The sequence below is a fragment of the Taudactylus pleione genome, unplaced genomic scaffold (assembly GCF_031769625.1).
Source record: "Taudactylus pleione unplaced genomic scaffold, aTauple2 ptg000092l, whole genome shotgun sequence".
Classification (NCBI taxonomy): Eukaryota; Metazoa; Chordata; class Amphibia; order Anura; family Myobatrachidae; genus Taudactylus; species Taudactylus pleione.
Window position 1 is genome coordinate 10,606,300 of NW_028284494.1, and position 22,959 is coordinate 10,629,258.

Consider the following 22,959-nt stretch of genomic DNA (forward strand, 5'->3'; position numbering starts at 1 on the left):
CTATGTAGCCTATCCTATTCACCCACCACTCACACCAATGTCACTGTGTGCCCTGTGCACAGACTGCTATGTAGCCTATCCTATTCACCCACCCCTCACACCAATGTAACTGTGTGCCCTGTGCACAGACTGCTATGTAGCCTATCCTATTCACCCACCACTCACACCAATGTCACTGTGTGCCCTTTGCACAGACTGCTATGTAGCCTATCCTATTCACCCACCCCTCACACCAATGTCACTGTGTGCCCTGTGCACAGACTGCTATGTAGCCTATCCTATTCACCCACCACTCACACCAATGTCACTGTGTGCCCTTTGCACAGACTGCTATGTAGCCATCCTATTCACCCACCACTCACACCAATGTCACTGTGTGCCATGTGCACAGACTGCTATGTAGCCTATCCTATTCACCCACCACTCACACCAATGTCACTGTGTGCCCTGTGCACAGACGGCTATGTAGCCTATCCTATTCACCCACCACTCACACCAATGTCACTGTGTGCCCTGTGTACAGACTGCTATGTAGCCCATACTATTCACCCACCACTCACACCATTGTTACTGTGTGCCCTGTGCACAGATTGCTATGTAGCCTATCCTATTCGTATGAATGCAGGCCCAAAGCACCTCTCCCCCACTCCTCACCAGCCACGCGCATGGTGCCACACCGATCTCCTGCATTGGATGATGTCAATACATTTTATTTTTTTTTTGCTCCGCTTTAACTTGACAGATCGAGATGAGACAAAGTGCAGGTTACTTCTAGGAGTTTCCGCTACACAATGATGCAGTTTTCATGAAAATTGGTTCAGTAGTTTTTGTGCCAACTTGGAACAAACAGACAATATAATATTAGTATAGATTTATGACTGCCTAATTTATAAAGATATTGTAAATAATAATAATGATCAATATAGTCCTGATCTGTATCATTTACAGTATGGGAATCCATGAAAAAAACATACTACATGGACGAAATAGTCCCAATATTTGTGAATAAACTCTTATAAATGCCATTTTGCAGACAAACAAGTGGAGTATTTATGACTGCACAATTCATGAAAAATGTTCTCAGTAATACCATTGATAAAGCAAGTTCAATATATTTGCTTTACCAATTAGAATTTGAATTAGTCCCAGTAGTAGAAAAAAAATTATATCCTCGCAGTGGTTAGAGTGTACTTGAATCTGGTTTAACTATTCTATCATGAACTCGGCATATATAATATAAAAAAAAAAAAGAGAAGACACAAATTTACGTGCTGCTGACCAATATTTTATTCCCACCTTTCCTTCTTTCAATACACAAAAATATTTTTATTTTATTTTTTTATTATCTTTTAACAAATATTTCACCGTTTGTTCTTATAAATGTGTCCAAAATTTTCAATTTTATTAATTGACTATTAAATGTTGTTTTAATCATATAGTGCACCATTTACAGACACTTTTTCTAGTATTTTTTACTTTATCGTCTTGACTGCTACCTGACCTTACCTCTATCTGGTCAATGGCTCTTCCTGTCTGTCTCCTGCCTTTATCTTGACCCAGACATTTGGATCCTTTTATTGACTACTTTTTGAGGATGTGTGCACCTTCTAGAGCTCATCTTTCAGTGTGGACAGCACTTTGTGAATTTGTTGTCTACCTACACCTGAAGCAGCGACAGAACTGTTTAACATTATATTTACATTATTATCTGTACCAACACCTTTCTTATAATAAATTCTTACTAGTGTGTGCTTAAGGGGCTTCTGAGTACTAATGAGCACGTTCAACTACTGTACTCGTAATGTAAAGAGGGCTGCTAAACTTGAAGGACATTCCCATTTTAAGTAAGCTTCATAACACCTGTCCTGTTAATATATTATATTACAGTTGATGTTAAGAATAAATGGAACAAATGTTCTTATACTAGTAAAATACAACAGAAAAACAAAGCAAAAATGACATAATGTAACTGTTAAAATGTAAACCTCAGTTTAATTTAACCAACTACAATAAAACATGATCATATTTAAAAATGTTATTTATAAAATGTTTCCACTGAATAATACATAAATGTACAATGTAAAACAAATGCAATACACAATATATAAAAAGAAGATTTGGTGCCAGAACCACTTCAAGAATCTATAGGATAAATGTAAACTGCAGATAACGTTTGTGTTTTCTATGTAGTCTATTTTTTTTATTCTGGGAAATCAATTAACTAATATTTAATCACTGACTACTTAAATTATTATTTCTATTCAATATAGTGATTCTCACATAGAATTGGAATGATGTTAGTAAACGGGTACATACCCCTACATATTTACAGTGTTATATATATTCTGTTCTCAGTACAATGAGACTTCTACATTCTGCCAATAGTAGTATATTTATGTGGATTTGTACTTTGTCCTTAAGTAGATATTCAATCTAAATACAATTAAAAGTAAACATTAAAAACATTTGCTGAACACAGGCCCTTCCCCAGTTCTGTCTAGTACTTAAAACATGAACACTGTGTATATATATATGTGTGTGTGTATATATGTATGTATGTATATATATATATAATGCATAATTACACAGGTTGAGTCTTCCATATCCAAAATGCTTGGGACCAGGGGTATTTTGGATAACGGAATATTCCGTATTTTGGAATATTTGCATGTCATAATGAAATATCTTGGGAATTGGACCCCAATATACACACAGACTGCAGGTAATTTTATATAATATTTTTAATCATTTTGTGGCTCAAGCAAAGTTTGCGTACAGAAATGAAATTTATTTATGTTTCATATACACTTTACATACAGAGCCTGAAGGTAATTTTATGCAATATTTTTAACAATTTGTGCCTTAGACAAAGATTGTGTACACTGAACCATCAAAAATCAAAGGTTTCATTATCTCAGTCATGCCAAAATTATTCCAAAATTAATATTTCGGAATATTTGGATATGGGAGACTCAACGTGTGTGTGTGTGTATATATATATATATATATATATGTGTATATATATATATCTATCTTGCTATTGATTTTAGCATTGTTGATAAGTAGAACTTTAAAAGCCCCCAGGTTGCAAAATTTTGACTTCATATGATTGTGGAGCTCTTTGATTAATGACTATAGCTTTCTTTTAAATTGGATCAAGTAAAAACCATTCTTTTCACAATATCCCTTTGTCATTACTAGTTAACAGGTTCCCTTCATTTTGCAATCTGAATGATGTTTCAACCTATGTGAAGAAGCTGTACTCAATTTAGTGCAACCTAAAAGTTACACTTTGAGGGGTATTCAATATGAAACGTTAACTTCACTGTCAAAGTTAACGTTTTATATCGGAGTTTTTTCCTGCGTTAAAGTCTGGTGCGCGCTCCCGCTTATCCCCGTATTCAATATAAAATTAACGAAAACGGGAAACTCCGAAGTTGGATTTGCGTAAAGTTACGAATTTTTCCTTAAAATAATTGTAAGACCCCCCTAAAGTTGTAAAAACAAGGGGGAACACTATGGGTACCCCCGTTTTAGCCTTTAATTGAAAGTCGGGAATTTAAATAGCCGCAGCAGGTGTTTTTTTCCTGACATTGAAGAAGTGATGCAGAAGAGCACTTAGGTTATTTTTTTCGTTTTTTTAAGTGGTCCCATCAAATTTGGGGTACATGAAAATGGGTACTAGCATATTTTGATGTCCCTAAAGTAAGTTTTTAAAAATTCTGTATTTGTGCACCTGCCGCTATAATTCTATTCTTCAAAACACCTGCCGCATACTTGCAGAATAGCCCTGAACCTATTTGTCTATTGTTACACAATTTTTTCCCATTTTTTTTTTTTCATCGCAATTTTTAAATTCATTTTTTGGGGTGTCCCTATTTTTTTTTTTTTACTTTTTTTGACACAGTTCTTTTTTAAATGTCATTCCCAGGGGTGCAGGCTATTTTTTTTAAGCCTGCACCCCTAAACCCCAATTCTGCACTTTTTTTCGACACCTATTCAATGGTGAAAAGTTATCCCTGTTTTTTATCAAAGACTTTTCAAAACTGCGATAAGTCTTTGAAATTGAATACGGTGTAAAAAGTAAAACCTGCGATAATGATGTCATACCTCCGATATTAACGATGTTATCGCACCCATATTGAATACCCCTGTTTGTCTACTACTACTATACAAATGTTTTACAGTGCACTGGTGCTGTTGACTGTAGTGCAAGCTCTTAAAATTGGTCAATGTTGTTTGTGGTTTCTTCCATACGTATTATGTGAATCTTTACTTAGAAAATATTACAATTATATTCTGTATGGTACAAAGCTATTCAAATAGGAGATTATGCATCATATGTCCTATTTTCCCTACACATAGACAGGAGAGTAAGTCTGTTTCCTAGGAAATAATGATATACGGTACAATGTATTTAGAAATCATGGGAAACATTTAGTTTGTTGCCTTAAAATTTCCTATAGTTAAAACCAAAAATTCAAGACTTTTTTTTGTAATGATATAGAAGGGTCACAGCTGATACCGTGCCATAAGCTTGGCCAATATACAGTATCTGACAATGAAGCCTATCAAGTCAATAAAAATTTGTGATGTCACTAAGGGATTTCATGATAACTGTCCAATAGACATTAGCAGGGGGGATGTATTCGCAATGTCAACATTTATGTCGACATTGTTAAAATGTTGACGTGCAAAATGTCAACATGTTCACAATGTCAACATCTGAAATTTTAACATTCTGCACAGACCGGCAGTGGAGGGTTAGGATACAGGAGGGGAGGGTTTGGGTTAGGCACTATCAAGAAGGTTAGGCACTAGGGGAAGGGGTTAGGCTACAAGAGTGGAGGTTAGTGTTAGGCACTAGGGGGTGGTTTAAGCTATGAGAGGGAAGGGTAGGTTTAGGTGTCTGGTGACTTGATAGGCTGCATTCTGATGGATATTGGTTCAGCATATAAAATGGCTGCCTCAATTGTGTGTAGGTGATTGGTGCTTTTTTAGAATTGGCCACAAATGTGCCCAATTGCTATGAAGGGAATCCAATAACCAGTTTCCTGGGGAAAAAATGTAACAATGAAAATATTAATGTGACTAATTTACTTGTTCTTGGACATTCAGGGCCCGATTCATTACGGAGCGCTATTGTGATCTCAGCTGCGATTACGCACGCAGATCTGCTGAGAAAATATGCTAAAGTTTGCAACGGCTCATCCGGCATAGAAACGCCCACTACCGCTTTTGCACATCCGTAAGACCTCGCAATCCTGCGTATACATCTGTAACATCGGACCCTCATGCAGAATTACAGCAGGTCTGACCTTACTCAGAAATTGCAGCTGTCGTTGCATGCAGTGAGTACTCAAGCTCCGTATGCCATCGCAGTGGCTAATTTATGCATGCCCAGGAAAAGGCATTCAAACGGACAGGCACGCCTGCGTTTCTCCAACCATCCTCCATCACCACCCCCAAATGCTGATGTCCCGTCCCTCCATCTGCGATGGCTTTGTATCTGCATAAGTGATCGCAGTGCCATCGCAATGTTAACTCACACACACGCAGTACGTACCATCGGCTGATCTCCGTACACTGTTGCAGTTACGATCCGTAATGAATCAGACCCTCAGTTTGCAACAAAGGCCACCAGTCTAATTTGTTTTAGTCTGCTGTCTCCCTCACTCACGGGATGTGTGCAATGGTATAACTAACATGTTTACAAACATTGTGTATATGTTGCACATGCATGCTGCAACGCACCAGGCCATAGACTCCCACTGGTTATCATTGATTACCGTGAAGTTCACTGTTAGGGCCTAAAACCACCAATTACTTGTATTTAATTTACACAGTGTCCATAGTGTATGCTATTCACATCTCACCGGATGTAGAAGGGTTTCACATTGTAGAATATAGTGGAACCACTGTGGTGTGAAGGCAGTGCTCTTTGGATGACTTAGAAAACCACATTCACTTAAGTGGTGAAAAAGTAGACAAGGTGGACCTGGATTTATGGCTATGCCTAGGGTCCAAAAGGAAAATATACAGAAATATCAGAAACCACTATAGACAATCAAACTATATTTCCTGTTGCTTTGGCATCTGATTTATTTAGAGGTATATTTCCACTAAGCCTTGGAGAGAGATAAAGTGGTTGAAGATAAAGTATCAATCAATCAGCTCCTGATTGCCATGTTACAGGGGGATGTTATTTTAAATTCCGGCCATCGGGACGCCACGAGTCAGAATTCCGGCGCCAGCATCCCAGCGGTAAGTAGTGAGGTTAGGGTTCGGCATTAGGGGGAAGATTAAGGTTAGGCACTAGGGGGGAGATTTAAGTTTAGGCTACGGGGGTGGAGGATGTTAGGTTTACACTGTGAGGGAGCGTTAGGATTAAGCTGCGGGGAGGGAGGGTTAGGTTTAGAAGTAGGGTTAGGATACTTACCAATGGGTGTCAGCATCCTAACCCTGTTAGGATGCTGGTGTCAGGATTCTGACCGCCAGGATCCCGAGCGCATCTCGTGCCCAACCCGTTTTTAAAAATGACAGTTAGGAGCTGACTGGTTGGTCATTTATCTCTATCCACTTTATTTCTCTCCATGGCTTAGTACATAGGCCCTTTAGGGTTAAAAGCAGTCATCGTACCTTCGGAGTGTTGAATTGTAATCTAATAAGCCTTATAGTGCAGTAATAACCATAAACTGGTGATAAAACACTTTACATTTCTCACACCCTATTAATCGCTACTACATTTTAATATACATGCTGTCGCTTAGAACATAACCGGATTTTCTGGTTATATAGGTGTCATTCCAAAATTAAAATATGATTACTATACAACTTATTTACATCCAGTGTGCCATCTAAAAAAATAGAATCTATTCACAATTCAATTTATAAAGTTTGGAATAAATTTATAATACTAACGAATTAAAGTTTATATTGTTAAAAATGGCTTCTTTTTGACCCCATTGTGCTCTTAGCAGGATATGGGCTGCCTGTGGGCATTTAATGTATAATATTTTGGAATGTCAGAAGTTTAACCCCAAACAAAAAGTTTACTAATTTAGGGACTGGTATTCACAAGGTCAAATGAGTCTATCAACGTCCTTTGCATGCCTGTGCAGTACACAACCCGCTGCTTGTCTGGAAAAAGACCAGGTCAGCAGGAGCAGGATCAATGTACAGTGTAGGTTATATCTCTGGAACCTTCTTGTTCCTGTCCTTCTGGTTTAAGTTGACACAGCCAATTGTGCACTGTTGCCGCAGACACTGTAGTGACAATGAGCATTCACAGGTAGTCCGGAGAATGGCTAAACTTTGTGAATGTCAGAGGGCAATCCGTTTTTGGGATTGCATATAACTTTGGGTTTTTAAAGTTATTCAGTATTTATTCTACTAATCATTTTTATTTCTTTATTATTATTTAAAACTATTTTTGCAATTGTGATACTATATATTCTGCATTGATTATGACTCCCTAAACTTATTAGTAATGGAAATGTATTGCTATTACCTGTAGTAAATATACTCATGTAAACAAAATGAATCAAATTAACCAATATTGTAAGTGAAAAAGATTAAAACAAAATTTACAACTGTACTGTATATGCAAAAAAATACAACTCTGCTATAAATTTGTAAGTCTTACAAGTCCCCCAGACCAGCTAGCGAAGTAACACAAATTACAAAAAAATAAAAAAGTATTCCACAACTGCTCTGCAGTTTGATAATATAATACATTTTCAACCCCCTAGAAAATTGTAAAAAAGAAATAAAAAAATAATAAAAGCAAAAAAACTATATGACACATCAGTCCAGCTTTAGTTTAATTGAGTTGTCTCTGCAATTTCATCTTCATTTTTCTGAAGTTTTTGATATTTTCTTTTGAAAAATCCAAGCTGGAAATAAAAAATAAGAAAATGAATTTGTAGGGAAGTAATATATTTGCATGGTACGGAGAGCCACATTGTGTTTTAAGAAAACATTACCAGATCTGTTCACCAGTGCAGAGAGAATGGCAATATAGATTTCCCAAGTAAGACAAGTTCTATCATCATGAGTCTCCTTATGCAAAGATGTCTCTATCCAGTCCATCCTAAATATGATATAACATGCTCCTTGGTGAACTGTCAGACCTAGTACCAGAATTTTTGTTTTTATAACCGGGCAGTCCCAGAAACAATGTGCCATGTCAGCATTGGGAAGTTTACATTTTGGGCAGGAAATGTCATCAGATAAATCAATTTGGAAACATCGGAAAGGGAGACAAGCAACCCCCGTGGTAATTATTGGGAAACATCTCCAAATGGGTAATTGCCGGCTGTAGCTTTATTTTACTAATTTCATAGACCAAAAACCGCTAAGTACTACCAGAAACTGAGTGCTCCTAAGTACTACCGGAAACTGAGCGCTCCTAAGTACTGCCGGAAACTGAGCGCTCCTAAGTACTACCAGAAACTGAGCGCTCCTAAGTACTACCAGAAACTGAGTGCTCCTAAGTACTACCAAAAACTGAGTGCTCCTAAGTACTACCAGAAACTGAGTGCTCCTAAGTACTACCAGAAACTGAGTGCTCCTAAGTACTACCGGAAACTGAGTGCTCCTAAGTACTACCAGAAACTGAGTGCTCCTAAGTACTACCAGAAACTGAGTGCTCCTAAGTACTACCAGAAACTGAGTGCTCCTAAGTACTACCAAAAACTGAGTGCTCCTAAGTACTACCAGAAACTGAGTGCTCCTAAGTACTGCCAGAAACTGAGTGCTCCTAAGTACTACCGGAAACTGAGTGCTCCTAAGTACTACCAGAAACTGAGTGCTCCTAAGTACTACCAGAAACTGAGTGCTCCTAAGTACTACCAGAAACTGAGTGCTCCTAAGTACTACCAGAAACTGAGTGCTCCTAAGTACTACCAGAAACTGAGTGCTCCTAAGTACTACCAGAAACTGAGTGCTCCTAAGTACTACCAGAAACTGAGTGCTCCTAAGTACTACCAGAAACTGAGTGCTCCTAAGTACTACCGGAAACTGAGTGCTCCTAAGTACTACCGGAAACTGAGTGCTCCTAAGTACTACCGGAAACTGAGTGCCGCTAAGTACTACCAAAAACTGAGCGCTCCTAAGTACTACCAGAAACTGAGTGCCGCTAAGTACTACCAAAAACTGAGCGCTCCTAAGTACTACCAGAAACTGAGTGCTCCTAAGTACTACCAAAAACTGAGTGCTCCTAAGTACTACCAGAAACTGAGTGCTCCTAAGTACTACCAGAAACTGAGTGCTCCTAAGTACTGCCAGAAACTGAGTGCTCCTAAGTACTACCGGAAACTGAGCGCCGCTATGTACTACCAAAAACTGAGTGCTCCTAAGTACTACCAGAAACTGAGTGCTCCTAAGTACTACCAGAAACTGAGCGCTCCTAAGTACTACCAGAAACTGAGCGCTCCTAAGTACTACCAAAAACTGAGTGCTCCTAAGTACTGCCAGAAACTGAGTGCTCCTAAGTACTACCAGAAACTGAGTGCTCCTAAGTACTACCGGAAACTGAGTGCCGCTAAGTACTACCAAAAACTGAGCGCTCCTAAGTACTACCAGAAACTGAGTGCCGCTAAGTACTACCAAAAACTGAGCGCTCCTAAGTACTACCAGAAACTGAGCGCTCCTAAGTACTACCAGAAACTGAGTGCTCCTAAGTACTACCAGAAACTGAGTGCTCCTAAGTACTACCAGAAACTGAGTGCTCCTAAGTACTACCGGAAACTGAGTGCCGCTAAGTACTGCCGGCAACTGAGCGCTCCTAAGTACTACCAGAAACTGAGTGCCGCTAAGTACTACCAAAAACTGAGCGCTCCTAAGTACTACCAGAAACTGAGCGCTCCTAAGTACTACCAGAAACTGAGTGCTCCTAAGTACTACCAGAAACTGAGTGCTCCTAAGTACTACCAGAAACTGAGTGCTCCTAAGTACTGCCGGAAACTGAGCGCTCCTAAGTACTACCAGAAACTGAGTGCTCCTAAGTACTGCCGGAAACTGAGCGCTCCTAAGTACTGCCAGAAACTGAGTGCTCCTAAGTACTGCCAGAAACAAAGCACTCATTATATCTCAGATTTTTTGCACAGTATATATTGACTTCATGATAAATGTTACTAATATTATGTCTACTTAACCATAAAGACACTTTACATTTTAATTAATCTGGTTGCAATGAATAAGCAGCTATTTTGTGGATGTCCATGTACTGCAAAGAATGTAAAGGGATTTTGCTAGAGGGGAATCTGCTCCTACCCCTATAGAGCTCTCTCGCTGGCAACCATTCTAACAATTATCATTCCAACCAGAATGAAAATCTGGAAATGTATGGGATCAAACAACAATTGGCCGCTTGCTTGTAAATGCCGGAAAACAGATGAAAATGGCCTTTTAGACTGATTTAACCAACTTTTCCAGCATTTAGGAGCAAAGAGATGACTGTTGTTTGCTCCCATACATTACCAGGTTTCCATTCCAACTAGTTACTCTGTGGCTTCCTGCTGAACCTGTCACATGCAGCCCTGTCCTCGCTAACACATCAGTCATATCCTGATATGCTCTGTGCTGCTGGGGGACACCACTTAGATCCTAACTGTCATGTTACAGGCTGTGTTTAAAAAATGACAGGAGCTGATTGGTTGGTAGCTTATCACTCTCCAATTTATCACTTTCCAGATTTTAGTACATCTGCTCTTCAGTCTGTGGCTTCCTTCTGCCCCATTCCACCTCTCACATGATTGTCACTTCCACAGTTACAGGCAGTCCGGTCTTTACTAATATAATCACACCAGTGTATATAATCAGCGCACTCATCACCTGCTGTGACCATTCCCCTGAGCTGATTGGCTACAATTTCTTGTAAATGATCTAAAAAATCTAAACGCATGAACAAGTAGTAGCTTTAGAAAGAGGAGGGATGTTAAATGATCCTTAGGGGTCTATTTACTAAGCAGTGTTAGGAGACAGAGTGAAAAGTGATATGGTGCCAGCCAATCAGCTCCCAACTGTCATTTTTCAAACACAGCCTGTGAGATGGCAGTTAGGAGCTGATTGGCTGGCACCTTATCACTTTTCACTCTGTCTCCTAACACTGCTTAGTAAATAGACCCCTTAATCATGACGTCTTTCTAACTTATTGTGTACCTGGTATTCTCCCACTTCTCTATCCTGATAGAAACTGCACAGGAATATATATGTCTATGATCAACAATATAAATGGAGTTACCCTGAACCATAACAATGTAGAATGAATAAACATTTTTATGTACCTTCCACAAAGCAGCCACCAGAGCGGCGAGAAGGAGAATCCCAGCGATAGCGCTTCCAATCACCACCCCAATGGGGACCTCAGATTTCTCATCAGGCTTTAGTAGGGTGAGCGGCACCTAGACAACAAGAGAGGAATGGAGATGTAAAGGATATTTAGTGGTAAATTTACTAATGTGAGAGTTTTTAGAAGTGGAGATGTTGCCCATAGCAACCAATCAGATTCTAGCTATTATCTTCTAGAAGGTGCTAGTTAAATGTTAAGTAGAATCTGAGTAGTTGCTATGGGCAACATCTCCACTTCTAAAAACTGTCACTTTAGTAAACTTACCCCTTAGTCAGCAAATATCACTATACAGTACAATTATACAATGATCCTTGTTTGTGAGACATAGGTTGCTATGTGTACAGTGCTGGGGTACAATACAGGGATGCCGTCGGGAGGTCAACACTCACTATGTCCACCATAAGTACGGAGGTCGACATGACAATGCCGGCGTAGGGATCCTGACACAGGTGTATTGCTACTTAGAGCATTTTAACCATGCAGGTGGTATAACTTTAAACATGCCGGTAACCCGAATACTGAACGCGAGTAAATCAATCACATGAGATGTCTGTATAGTTTGGTTATATATGGAGGCTGATTTTTCAGTGTTTAATTCCGGCGACTGCCATTTGTAACACCTATTTCTTCAAGATTTTCATTGCAGGCAGTTGCAATAAAAGTCCCGTTTATCGTTATATGAAAGGGATGGGGCTTTAGAGCAGATTTACAACCAAATACCAAAGTTAGTGTGTTGGACAGATCAGCGTGTGGCTTCTGCACTGGGGAGTTTGTGTTGTGCCTCGGAATTTCGGGAGGTAGAATATACCCAAAGGACAGTGATTTTCACAGATAACAGCATTACACACTAGTTACACCTGTAATATATACACAGCGGCTTTGGGTGATATGCTAATGAAAATAAAATCATCTTATGATAATATATCACAACTCATTATAAGGTGTCACAAGCTAGCATGCTATAGAACTCTATGTGACACGTTATCACGAGATGTGACACCTTATGACGAGATTTTTTCCTGTAGCATATCAGGCAAAGCCCCGCAAATGTCCAGTTAGATAAGGACACATCTGTAGTTCTGCAATTACCAAGATTCAGGGGCCTATTTATCAATTAATATTTGTGGGATATCCTTCGAAAATACCCTTTACCATGGAGAAACCGCAGAAGATATCTTCAATATCTGCCGCAAAGCCCTCATTTCTGACAGCAAAGCTGGGGGAGCTGCTATGCAGTCGGATTTACCAAGAATCCCATAGCTTGGACCTGGAAGCTAATAGTTTTAGCTGCAGTAGCCTATGGGCTACTGTATCTTGCAATTTTCGGTGAGGGATCCTTCCCCTTGTCCCCTCACCCACACATGCGCCTGCCCGACAGCCGCCCATGCGCAGTGTGCACTGCAAACCCGAATCACTTCCACCTCTTCGCCAGGACAGGCTCTTATCGTTTCCCAGCAAGAACATATTGCAAATTTGCAGGAAAATATTAATTTACACAATGCGAATTTACTCTAAAAATATTTATCATGTTTGCATTAAAAATGCGGATTGTGATAGATATGACCCTTGGGGGTCTATTTACTAAGACTCTGCGTTAATGCCTCTCCTGCTTCGCCTACTACCGCTGAGAAGCAGGAGCTGGCTAACGCAGCAGTTACTAAAAATAGACCAGCCGAGGAGGGTGAACGTTAAGTCACCCCCCGGCGGTAACAGCTGAGACCCCCTTCCCCTACAGCCCTGTGTTACCATCACCGGCCGGCAGCAGCAGCAGTGACTTTTTTTTTTTTTCAACTTTATTTACAAACGGCCAACCTGACACAGCTCAAGTCCTGCTTCTCCAGTGAGGAGAATCAGATACCGGCAGCTACAGGAGGCGATATCAGCGCTGGAGAAGTCAGCAGATGGTAAGTGACATCTCCCCTTAGTAATACCTGGGACACTTAGCGCTGCCATAGGTGTTTATGGCAGCGCTAAGTGCCCCAGGTGCAGTGTGATATTGTAGCCTGCACTTAGCGCTGGCAGGGAATATCCCTTTAGTACATACTGAGAAGCGCTACGTACAGGGATTTTCTCTGCCTTTAGCGTTTTTCCCCCTTTTCTCCCCTTAGTAACTAGACCCCTTGGTATTGACAGCAATTATGTTCAATCGTTATCTCTTTAGTGATACTTACCACTATCTTGTTGTTGCTGACTATAAATATTTCAGGGTTAGTTGTTTCAAGTGTTGCGCTTGTTATTAAATCCACTGCCTGGAAAGATGACTGGAAGCAAAGAAGAAGATAAAACATACATTATTAGATGGAAACAGCTGAGATGCTAGTAAGTATCCACATGTGCTGGCTGGCTTATTCCAGCCCATCTGCAGGCCCATCTGCAGGTACTTGGTTATTGTGTGTGTGTTGTGTATATTGTTTTTTTTATACTCTATAATTATTGAATTTCAGGGGTCTACGTACTAAGCCTTTGAGAAAGATAAAGTACCAGCCAATCAGCTTCTGTCATTTTTCAAACACCGATTGGCTGTTACTTTATCTCCGTCCACTTTGTCTCCATCCCAGGCTTAGTAAGTAGACCCCATATTGATTACCCCCTAGAGCACACATACACCTGGAGTGTGTGCTTACAGACGTTTGGGGAATTTCTACATGCATATGGTAACCTTTGCTGCTAATATTTTCACTATACAGAGGAAGTCCTAAACCTAAGAGATCGGGGAGTCTAACAAGTGGCAGTTTTTACTATTTATTACTTTTTATTAACTATTTTTTTCATTCTTGAATTGTGCACTTTATGAATTTATGGTTATTATTATTATCATTAATATTAGCAATTTATTACAAATAAAAAATGGTATCACTTGATATGTGAAATAACTGTCCTGTATCTTCATATATTTTTTTTATATAGTATATATATTTTTATTCTAATTATTGCCAGTTATTAACTGTGATATATTTGCTTTGCAGCTAGCGCTGGTATATATATATATATATATATATATATATATATTTTAGTAAGTAAAGCCCATAGTCTGCTTTTCTCGTCCTCCTAACTACCAGCCATTCTAGAGCCTACAATTATCTGCACCTGTCTGTTTCAGTCCCGATGATTTGCTTCCCGTAGTGTAAAAGAATTCTCAAGACAGTAAAACACAGTAGCAATTATTTTGTACAAAACCACAAGTTAATATTTTCCATTAAACTCGTGGCAGATCTACTTCCAATATATTTATTCCATTCTTCATACTGTACTCGCCTCCTCATATGTTAATGTTTGGAAAACTTTGCAATTTATTGGAGTGAAAATGCCAATATTTTTTTACGAAGTAGACGTGGATTCTATACTGTCCACTTTCTGTAATGTGCCAGCAAATATCTACACGTCCTATCACACTGTTAGTGAGCAATGACCGTTGTGCCACTGAGAAATCCAACTGGATCTTCACTTTAAAGCCCAACCTGCTGCCACTATAGGACTGCTCTATTGTCATGTAAGCTTTTATCGTAAGTATATTGCTTCATTTAGCTTAATCTATTCATAGCAGTGAGGGGACTTTATTACTTGTCACTTTTGTGTGTTTGACCATTTATTATTGTACATTGCCTTTGAATGCAAATTGGCAAAGAAGTGCAGCTAGCAGGAATACATGCCACAAAAAGTATAGGACAACAAATCAGGTCCTGCAAAGAAGAAAAAAAATAATTATACCTCCACAAAACTAAATCTTGTTTTGCATGTTGGTGTACAGTAAGGGGTAAATTTACTAAGATGGGAGTTCTATTTAAGAAGTGATGTTGCCCATAGCAACCAATCAGATTCTACTTCTCATTTATCTAGCGGTTGCTATGGGCAACATAACTTCTTAAATAGAACTCCCATCTTAGTAAATTTACCCCTAAGTGCCTACAGAAGTGCCTTGTCTGAACTCAGATCTGCCTGTCTCCTATCTGATGGTGATGACATGTGACCGTCCTGATTTTTTTTGTGGGGCAGTTGCATTTGTCCCTATTTGTGAGGGGTAACCATAAATTCACCTGCTGCTGCATGCAACAATAAAATGGTGTTTATTCGGAATCGGTGTGGAATACCCGGCAGCAGCAGCCCGACACTGGAACAGATCCTGGCAACAGCAGGCCGACAGCGCTGGAAATCCCTATCGTCCTTAGGTAAGTATTAACTAACCTAACCTACGGCCCCTAACCCTAACTCTCCCTTAGGGGTGCCTAACCCTAACCTCCCCCCCAAGTGCCTAACCCTAATCCCCCCTCTAAGTGCCTAAACCTAACCCCCCCCTTCCCTGCTGCCTAAACCTAAGTCCCCCGGGGAGAGTGCCTAACCCTAACCTCCCCCCGGGGGTGCCTAACCCTAACCCTCCCTCCCCCTAGCCTAAACTTATCCTCCCGGAGGGGTGCCTAACCCTAAGTCCCCCCCGGGAGCCCTAAACCTAACCCTCCCACCCCGCGGCGCCCGGCATCCCTTCGATCGGGATGCCGGGTGCCTGCGTTTCTCCTACCACTCCACCATCACCACCCCCAAACGCTGACGTCCTGTCACTCATTCTGCGATGGCTTTGTACCTGTGTATGTGATCACAGTGCGATTGCAATATTGGCTGGGGCACGCACACTGCAGAGCATACACATGTACAGTATGCACCATCGGCCGATCTGCGTACGCTGTTGCAATTGCGATCCATGATGAATCACCGTTGGTGACCGAGCAGTGTTGTTCTGCGGAGAAGCTGGGAGCATTATCCATCTAAAGGGAGCCCCTGAACTGCAGCAGGATTTACCCTCTTTGCCTACACCAGTGGTCAGGGAACAGGGGTAAATTACCCCACATAGGGTAAAAATGAAATTCCTGGGGGTAATGGACGGACTGCCGGGCATGCATATGAATCATTCTATAATACAAAATGATTCATATGCATGCCCGCTTGTGCCGCAGGGAGGCTCTAAGCCGGTCGCCCGCTGTTATTACCAGCGGGCGCCCGGCTCCTTCCGTGCAGCACCGAGTTCTCTTCTGAACTACAGCTTCCACCTCTCTCCATGCGCACTATGGGAGAGACGACTCTCCCGTAGTTCCGAGGCGCAGCCGGGCGGACAGGACAGCGGCGGATGCAGGAGCGGGGATTAAGGTAAGTATTTTTTTTGTTTTCTTTTGTACAAGTGGCACTACAGGGGCATTATACGGGAGCACTACTACAGGGACATTATATGGGGGCACTACTACAGGGGCATTATATGGGGCACTACTACAGGGGCATTATATGGGGGCACTACTACAGGGGCATTATATGGGGGCACTACTACAGGGACATTATATGGGGCACTACTACAGGGGCATTATACGGGAGCACTACTACAGGGACATTATATGGGGGCACTACTACAGGAGCATTATATGGGGGCACTACTACAGGGACATAATATGGGGCACTACTACAGGGGCATTATATGGGGGCACTACTACAGGGGCATTATATGGGGGCACTACTACAGGGGCATTATACGGGAGCACTACTACAGGGATATTATATGGGGGCACTACTACAGGGGCATTATATGGGGGCACTACTACAGGGGCATTATATGGGGCACTACTACAGGGCCATAACTATGGGGGCACTGCTATATGATTTCCTTCCTTTCAAATCAAGGGGGTAACATCGGCGTATCTAAATATATTTTGGGGTAAAAGGTAAACAAGTCCCCTGACCCCTGGCTTACATACTCTGAAAGAACTGGTTGTTGTCAGTTCTTGCACACAGCCGGTAATTACTACGTCTTCAGCCATACGGGGATATAGAAGTGTTCATTACTCATACTATGTGATTGTGCAATAGATGTCTTTTTATATGTGATTGCACATGCTGCTTGATTAAAAGGATGTTATGCTATAAATATATATTAGGGGTGAGCGGGTTCGGATTTCTGAAATCCGAACCCCCCCGAGCCCCCCCGATCCGAGTCCGATCCGAGTCAGGCTCGACTTTTCCCGCCTGACTCGGATTCTGAAATCGAGGCAAAACGTCATCATCCCGCCTTCCGAGTCTCGCGGGTTTTGGATCCTATATAAGGTACCCGCGTCGGCGCCATTTTCTCACTCGGCTGTGGACAGTGAAGAGGGAGGGTGGGAGTTAGGGCTGGCTGGGCTGTGTATTGTAGTGTAGTATAGTGCAGAGTAGTAATGTGCTGTGCTGTGCTGCGCAGCTGTTGTCCATAGGGGCTGTGTCCACTACTTCAAAGTCCATAGGGGCTGGCTGTGTTGTGCTGTGCTGCTGTTGTTAATAGGGGCTGTGTCCACTACTTCAAAGTCCATAGGGGCTGGCTGGACTGTGTTGTGCAGTCAGTTGTCCATAGGGGCTGTGTCCACTCCAAAGTCCTGTGCAGTGTCCCAGTCCTAAACGGGTGCTGTAGTATTGTCCAGGGGGTGCTCTGTTCGTCAGGGGTGCTCCCCCCAAGTGTTAAAAAATATATATTTTTTCTGTGTTTGTGAATTGTGTGCGCAGTAGCCGCACGTGCATCAACAAAGTAGTGCCAAGCGTGCGCCTGTGTCATAAGTAAAGGGCCGGCTGGCTTGACCGTTAAAGGGTGCTGTAACCCCCAAAGTACACTCCAAACCAAATAAAAAAATATTTTCTGTGTTTGTGAATTGTGTGCGCAGTTGCCGCACGTGCATCAACAAAGTAGTGCCAAGCGTGCGCCTGTGTCATAAGTAAAGGGCCGCCTGGCTTGACCGTTAAAGGGTGCTGTAACCCCCAAAGTACACTCCAGTCCAAACCAAATAAAAAGATATTTTTTCTGTGTTTGTGAATTGTGTGCGCAGTAGCCGCACGTGCATCAACAAAGTAGTGCCAAGCGTGCGCCTGTGTCATAAGTAAAGGGCCGGCTGGCTTGACTGTTAAAGGGTGCTGTAACCCCCAAAGTACACTCCAAACCAAATAAAAAAATATTTTCTGTGTTTGTGAATTGTGTGCGCAGTTGCCGCACGTGCATCAACAAAGTAGTGCCAAGCGTGCGCCTGTGTCATAAGTAAAGGGCCGCCTGGCTTGACCGTTAAAGGGTGCTGTAACCCCCAAAGTACACTCCAAACCAAATAAAAAAATATTTTCTGTGTTTGTGAATTGTGTGCGCAGTTGCCGCACGTGCATCAACAAAGTAGTGCCAAGCGTGCGCCTGTGTCCCATAAGTAAAGGGCCGGCTGGCTCATTTCTTAAAGGGTGGTGTAACCCACAAAGTGCACTAGTCTCCAACAAAAATAAAAAATTATTTTCTGTGTTTGTGTGCGCCTTAGCCGCACATATATATCAATATAACATAAATGGAGGACCAAACTTTCTCCGATAAAAATAAAATAGGGAAAGATCAAGAACCACTTCCTCCAAGTGCTGAAGCTGCTGCCACTAGTTATGACATAGACGATAACATGCCATCAACGTCGTCTGCCAAGGCCGAAGCCCAATGTCATAGTAGAGGGCACATACAATCCCAAATGACAAAGTTCAGGAAAATGACCTTGAAAAAAACATTTAAATCATCTGAAGAGAAACGTAAACTTGCCAATAAGCCATTTACGACACGGAGTGGCAAGGAACGGCTAAGGTCTTTCCCTATGTTCATGACTAGTGGTTCAGCTTCACATGACGATGGAAGCCCTCCTCCCGCTAAAAGAATCAAACGAGTTAAGCTGGCAAAAGCACAGCGAAGAACTGTGCATTCTAAGAAGATATCACAAATCCCCAAGGAGAGTCCAAGTGTGGTGGCGGTTGCGATGCCTGACCTTCCCAGCACTGGACGGGAAGAGGTGGCTCTTTCCACCATTTGCACGCCCCCTGCAAGTGCTGAAAGGAGCACCCACAGTCCACTTGCTGATATGCAAATTGAAGATGTCACTGTTGAAGTACAACAGGATGAGGATACTGGTGTAGCTGGCACTGAGGAGGAAGTTGGCGAGGAGGATTCTGATGGTGATGTGGTTTGTTTAAATCAGGCTCCGGGGGAGACAGTTGTTGTCCGTGGGATGAAAAAGCCCATCACGGTCATGCCTGGGCAGAAGACCAAACATTCCACCTCTTTGGTCTGGCAATATCTCTATCCAAATCCGGACAACAACTGTCTTGCCATATGTACCATATGTAAAGGTGAAATAAGTAGGGGTAGGGACGTTAACCACCTAGGAACATCCTCCCTTATACGGCACCTGCAGCGCGTTCATAAAAAGTTACTGTCCAGTTCAGAAACTTTGGCTAAGACCGTAAGCAGTCCAGGGTCACCTAAATCCCTTTTTCCTGTTTTATCCAAGGAATCGGTGGATGAGGAGGATGAGGACGACATCTTGCCTCCGTAGAACCAGTTTGTGCAGGGACACATTAATTGCCAGCTTGTTTTGTGGGGGCTCAAACGAACCAATCATTTCAGCCACAGTCATGTGGCAGACCCTGGCGCTGAAATGATTGGTTTGTTAAGTGTGCATGTCCTATTTATACAACATAAGGGTGGGTGGGAGGGCCCAAGGACAATTCCATCTTGCACCTCTTTTTTTTCTTTGCAGTATGTACTGTTTGGGGCCTAGTTTTTCAAACTGCCATCCTGTCTGCCACTGCAGTGTCACTCCTAGATGGGCCACGTGTTTGTGCTGCCCACTCGTGTCGCTTAGCATAGTCATCCAGCTACCTCGGTGCAACCTTTTGGCCATAAAAACACTATTGTGAGGTGTGAGGTGTTCAGAATAGACTGGAAATGAGTGCAAATTAAGGTTATTGAGGTTAATAATAGCATAGGAGCAGAAAAACCCACAAATTCTGTGATTTTAGCTGTTTTTATGCTTTTTTAAAAAAAAATACAGATCCATAACACAAAACCCAGAACCCAAAACACGGAAGGGTGGTTTTGACAAAACCAATCCAGATCCAAAACACGAAGAAAGATCCAGATCCAAAACACAAAACATTAAAAGTGGCCGGTGCACACCCCTAATATATATATATATATATATATATATATATATAATATATATCCTTTTTTTATTTTACTCTAATACCATTGAGTGGAGATTGGGACCTGATGTGCAGCTAAGTGATTAGACCATCCGTCTATGAAGAAAAACAAGGATACGATACATTTGGTCACAGTGATATCATTTCCTTTTAGTGTGGTTCTCATTTACAATGTCATTTGTTTTCTAAACTAGCCTCATTCAGCCAGGATCGCAACTGCTAAAGCGTACGCAGACGGTCGATTGTTGCGTACTGCGCGCGCATTGCAGTGTGCGTACGCGAATGCCTCATTGCGATCGGGACTGCGATCGCAGTGAGTATGCAGACCCATTGCAGAGTGATTGACAGGAAGTACCGTTTGGGTGTGGTGGACGGAGAAACACAGGCGTACCAGTGCGTTTGAACGCCATTGCCGGGGCCTGCATAGATTAGCCACTGCGACGCCTTACGCAGCCTGAGCTCGCACTGCGTGCAGGACAGTTAGCAATTTAGTGGTAGGGTCAGACCTGCCTTATATGTGCGAGTGGTTCCGATGTACTTTGTACTTTGAGGTTACCGATGTTTTGGCTGGATTGCGAGAGGGGAAGTGGGCGTCTGCATGTTGTCCATACGAGTGTTTTGCAATTGCAAGTATTAGCATACTTTCGCAGCAGAACTGCGTGCGCAACTGCAGCCGCAATCGCATCAGCGATCCTTGCTGATGAGGCCCCAGATACAGTATATAAATACTCTCAGTCATATCTGTCCATCTTCATTTATTTCCATTTATTATGTGAATGTGATTTAAGAATTTAGTAACTTCCAGTGAATAATCAGTGCATACAAACTGCAGTTATTGTAAACGACATTGGAATAGTTCAGCTAATCATACTTATACTGTCATTATACAGTCGTTAACATGTGTCCAATACTTACAGCTGCAAACGTCCCGTTCCAAATTCTAGTAGATACATTCACAAAGTAATCTTCCCTGAGCTGGAGGTCTTTAATCACACATTTGAATGTCGTACATCTTGTATTATCACAGGTCTTTAAAGAGAGAGAGAATCTTTATTACATATGTGTCGGATGCCGTATGGCAAAATGCATTATGTCACTGCTGGAAAAAATTCTGTAAGGAGTTAAATATATTTACAGTACTGTCGTGTTAATGTAGATATATTTGGAGTTTACGAGTAAAAAGTCTGCCATGCCTTCCCACCTGTATCAAAGTATTATTTAGTGATTTCTTCCTGCGGCAAATAATAAATAAGTATTTTTATATCATGGTTGTAGAGGAAGTGTGTCTATCTTATGAGACAAACCTAGGCAGCTCTCCAGAACATCACATTTAGTGAGACAGCATAATGAGGTAAGTTATATAGATGATGTCATTCAATTATAAAATGTTAAATTTCTTGCTGCAAAGTTCTAAATTAATAGTTTCTACCTTGTTAAAATTTTGTTGACGGATAACGTTCGGTCTACCCCTTTTTAAAAGAAATGGCCCCACCATACATCAAATATGGGGCACTGGCCAGAAAGGTGCCAGATGGCATGTTGTGCTGCTTGTTTCAGGGTAAACAAGTGCATCACTCATTCGGCCTCATTCAGACCCGCTCGCAAGTGCTATGCGCTCGCAAGCGGGTCGATGGTGGAGCACTGTGCACGTGCGGCGTGCGCAATGCATGTGCGCGAGCCCTGGAGCGAGTGAGAAATTCACTGTGCACGCACGGCTGTCGATGTTGATTGACAGCTCGCCCCGATTTGTAGGCGGGGAGGGGGGGTAGCTGGACAAACAGAGGCGTTCCTGAAGGAACGCCTGCGGTTTGTGGGCGACCCTACTGACATCACTCGTGATGTCAGTAGTGAGCTTCCTGCTCTTTTAGAGCAGGAAGCTCACTGGGGCTTGGGGCAGATGAGACTCTACCACAAGGGTCTCGTCGCAAACCAGATGGTCGCGACCATCACCTGGCCGCTTCCAAAAGCTGTGGGTGGTCACCCACAGCTTAACGAGCGGCCAGGAGGCCGGCTAAAAAAAGAAAAGCGGCCGCCCTCATTCAGAGCGAGCAGCTCTGAATGAGGTCCATTGGTCCATAGAGTTCTACTGTAAGCTCTGGATGGACGCAGTTGGCCAATGCTGGGAGCGGACTTGCACTGCGGCTTTCTGTAATGGGGTTCAAGATGTTTGCTGTATGGTGGACTCCTGGGTTTTTTTTATCCAAGATTTGTCCAAATGTGGCATCAAGTTTTGTGTGAACTTATTACAAAATGATAGTTCCCTTGCTGCGAAAGTCTCTGCGAATGAATAGTTCCTACCGTGTACTAGATCTGTTAAATGCATTTAACTTTTGATAAATCTCTTCTTCCCCAAAAAGAAAAAAAGTCTTGTCTGAGGATTTGGCAATTCCATGCCCAATGCATGAAAGCTACAAGTAATGCGCCTGGTTCTGCACACGAATATATACTATGGCGCTGATTCTGAATTGGACGCACTGCCAATGTCAGATGCAGCTGAGCGATTTTGTTTCTACTGCGCATACGGCTATGTTGCACTGCGCAGTCGTCCAGCAATACAGTCTCAGAAATGTCTTGAAAATGAATTGAGTGTGCGTTGACTGGGTGGTGGC

At 42.0% G+C, this 22,959-nt stretch overlaps 1 protein-coding gene across 1 annotated transcript in view; it reads right to left on the minus strand.

Annotated features, from left to right (window-relative positions):
• Positions 1–1,211: 1,211 nt before the first annotated feature.
• Positions 1,212–22,959, minus strand: part of ITGA2 (integrin subunit alpha 2) — a 185,031-nt gene continuing 163,283 nt past the window's right edge. Inside the window, exons 27-30 of the mRNA XM_088469430.1 lie at positions 21,266–21,379; positions 13,525–13,614; positions 11,289–11,405; positions 1,212–7,895 (exon numbers count right to left, since the gene is read on the minus strand). Of these exons, the coding sequence (XP_088325556.1) occupies positions 7,818–7,895; positions 11,289–11,405; positions 13,525–13,614; positions 21,266–21,379 (399 nt within the window). The 3' untranslated portion in view covers positions 1,212–7,817. The remainder of the gene's footprint in view (positions 7,896–11,288; positions 11,406–13,524; positions 13,615–21,265; positions 21,380–22,959) is intronic.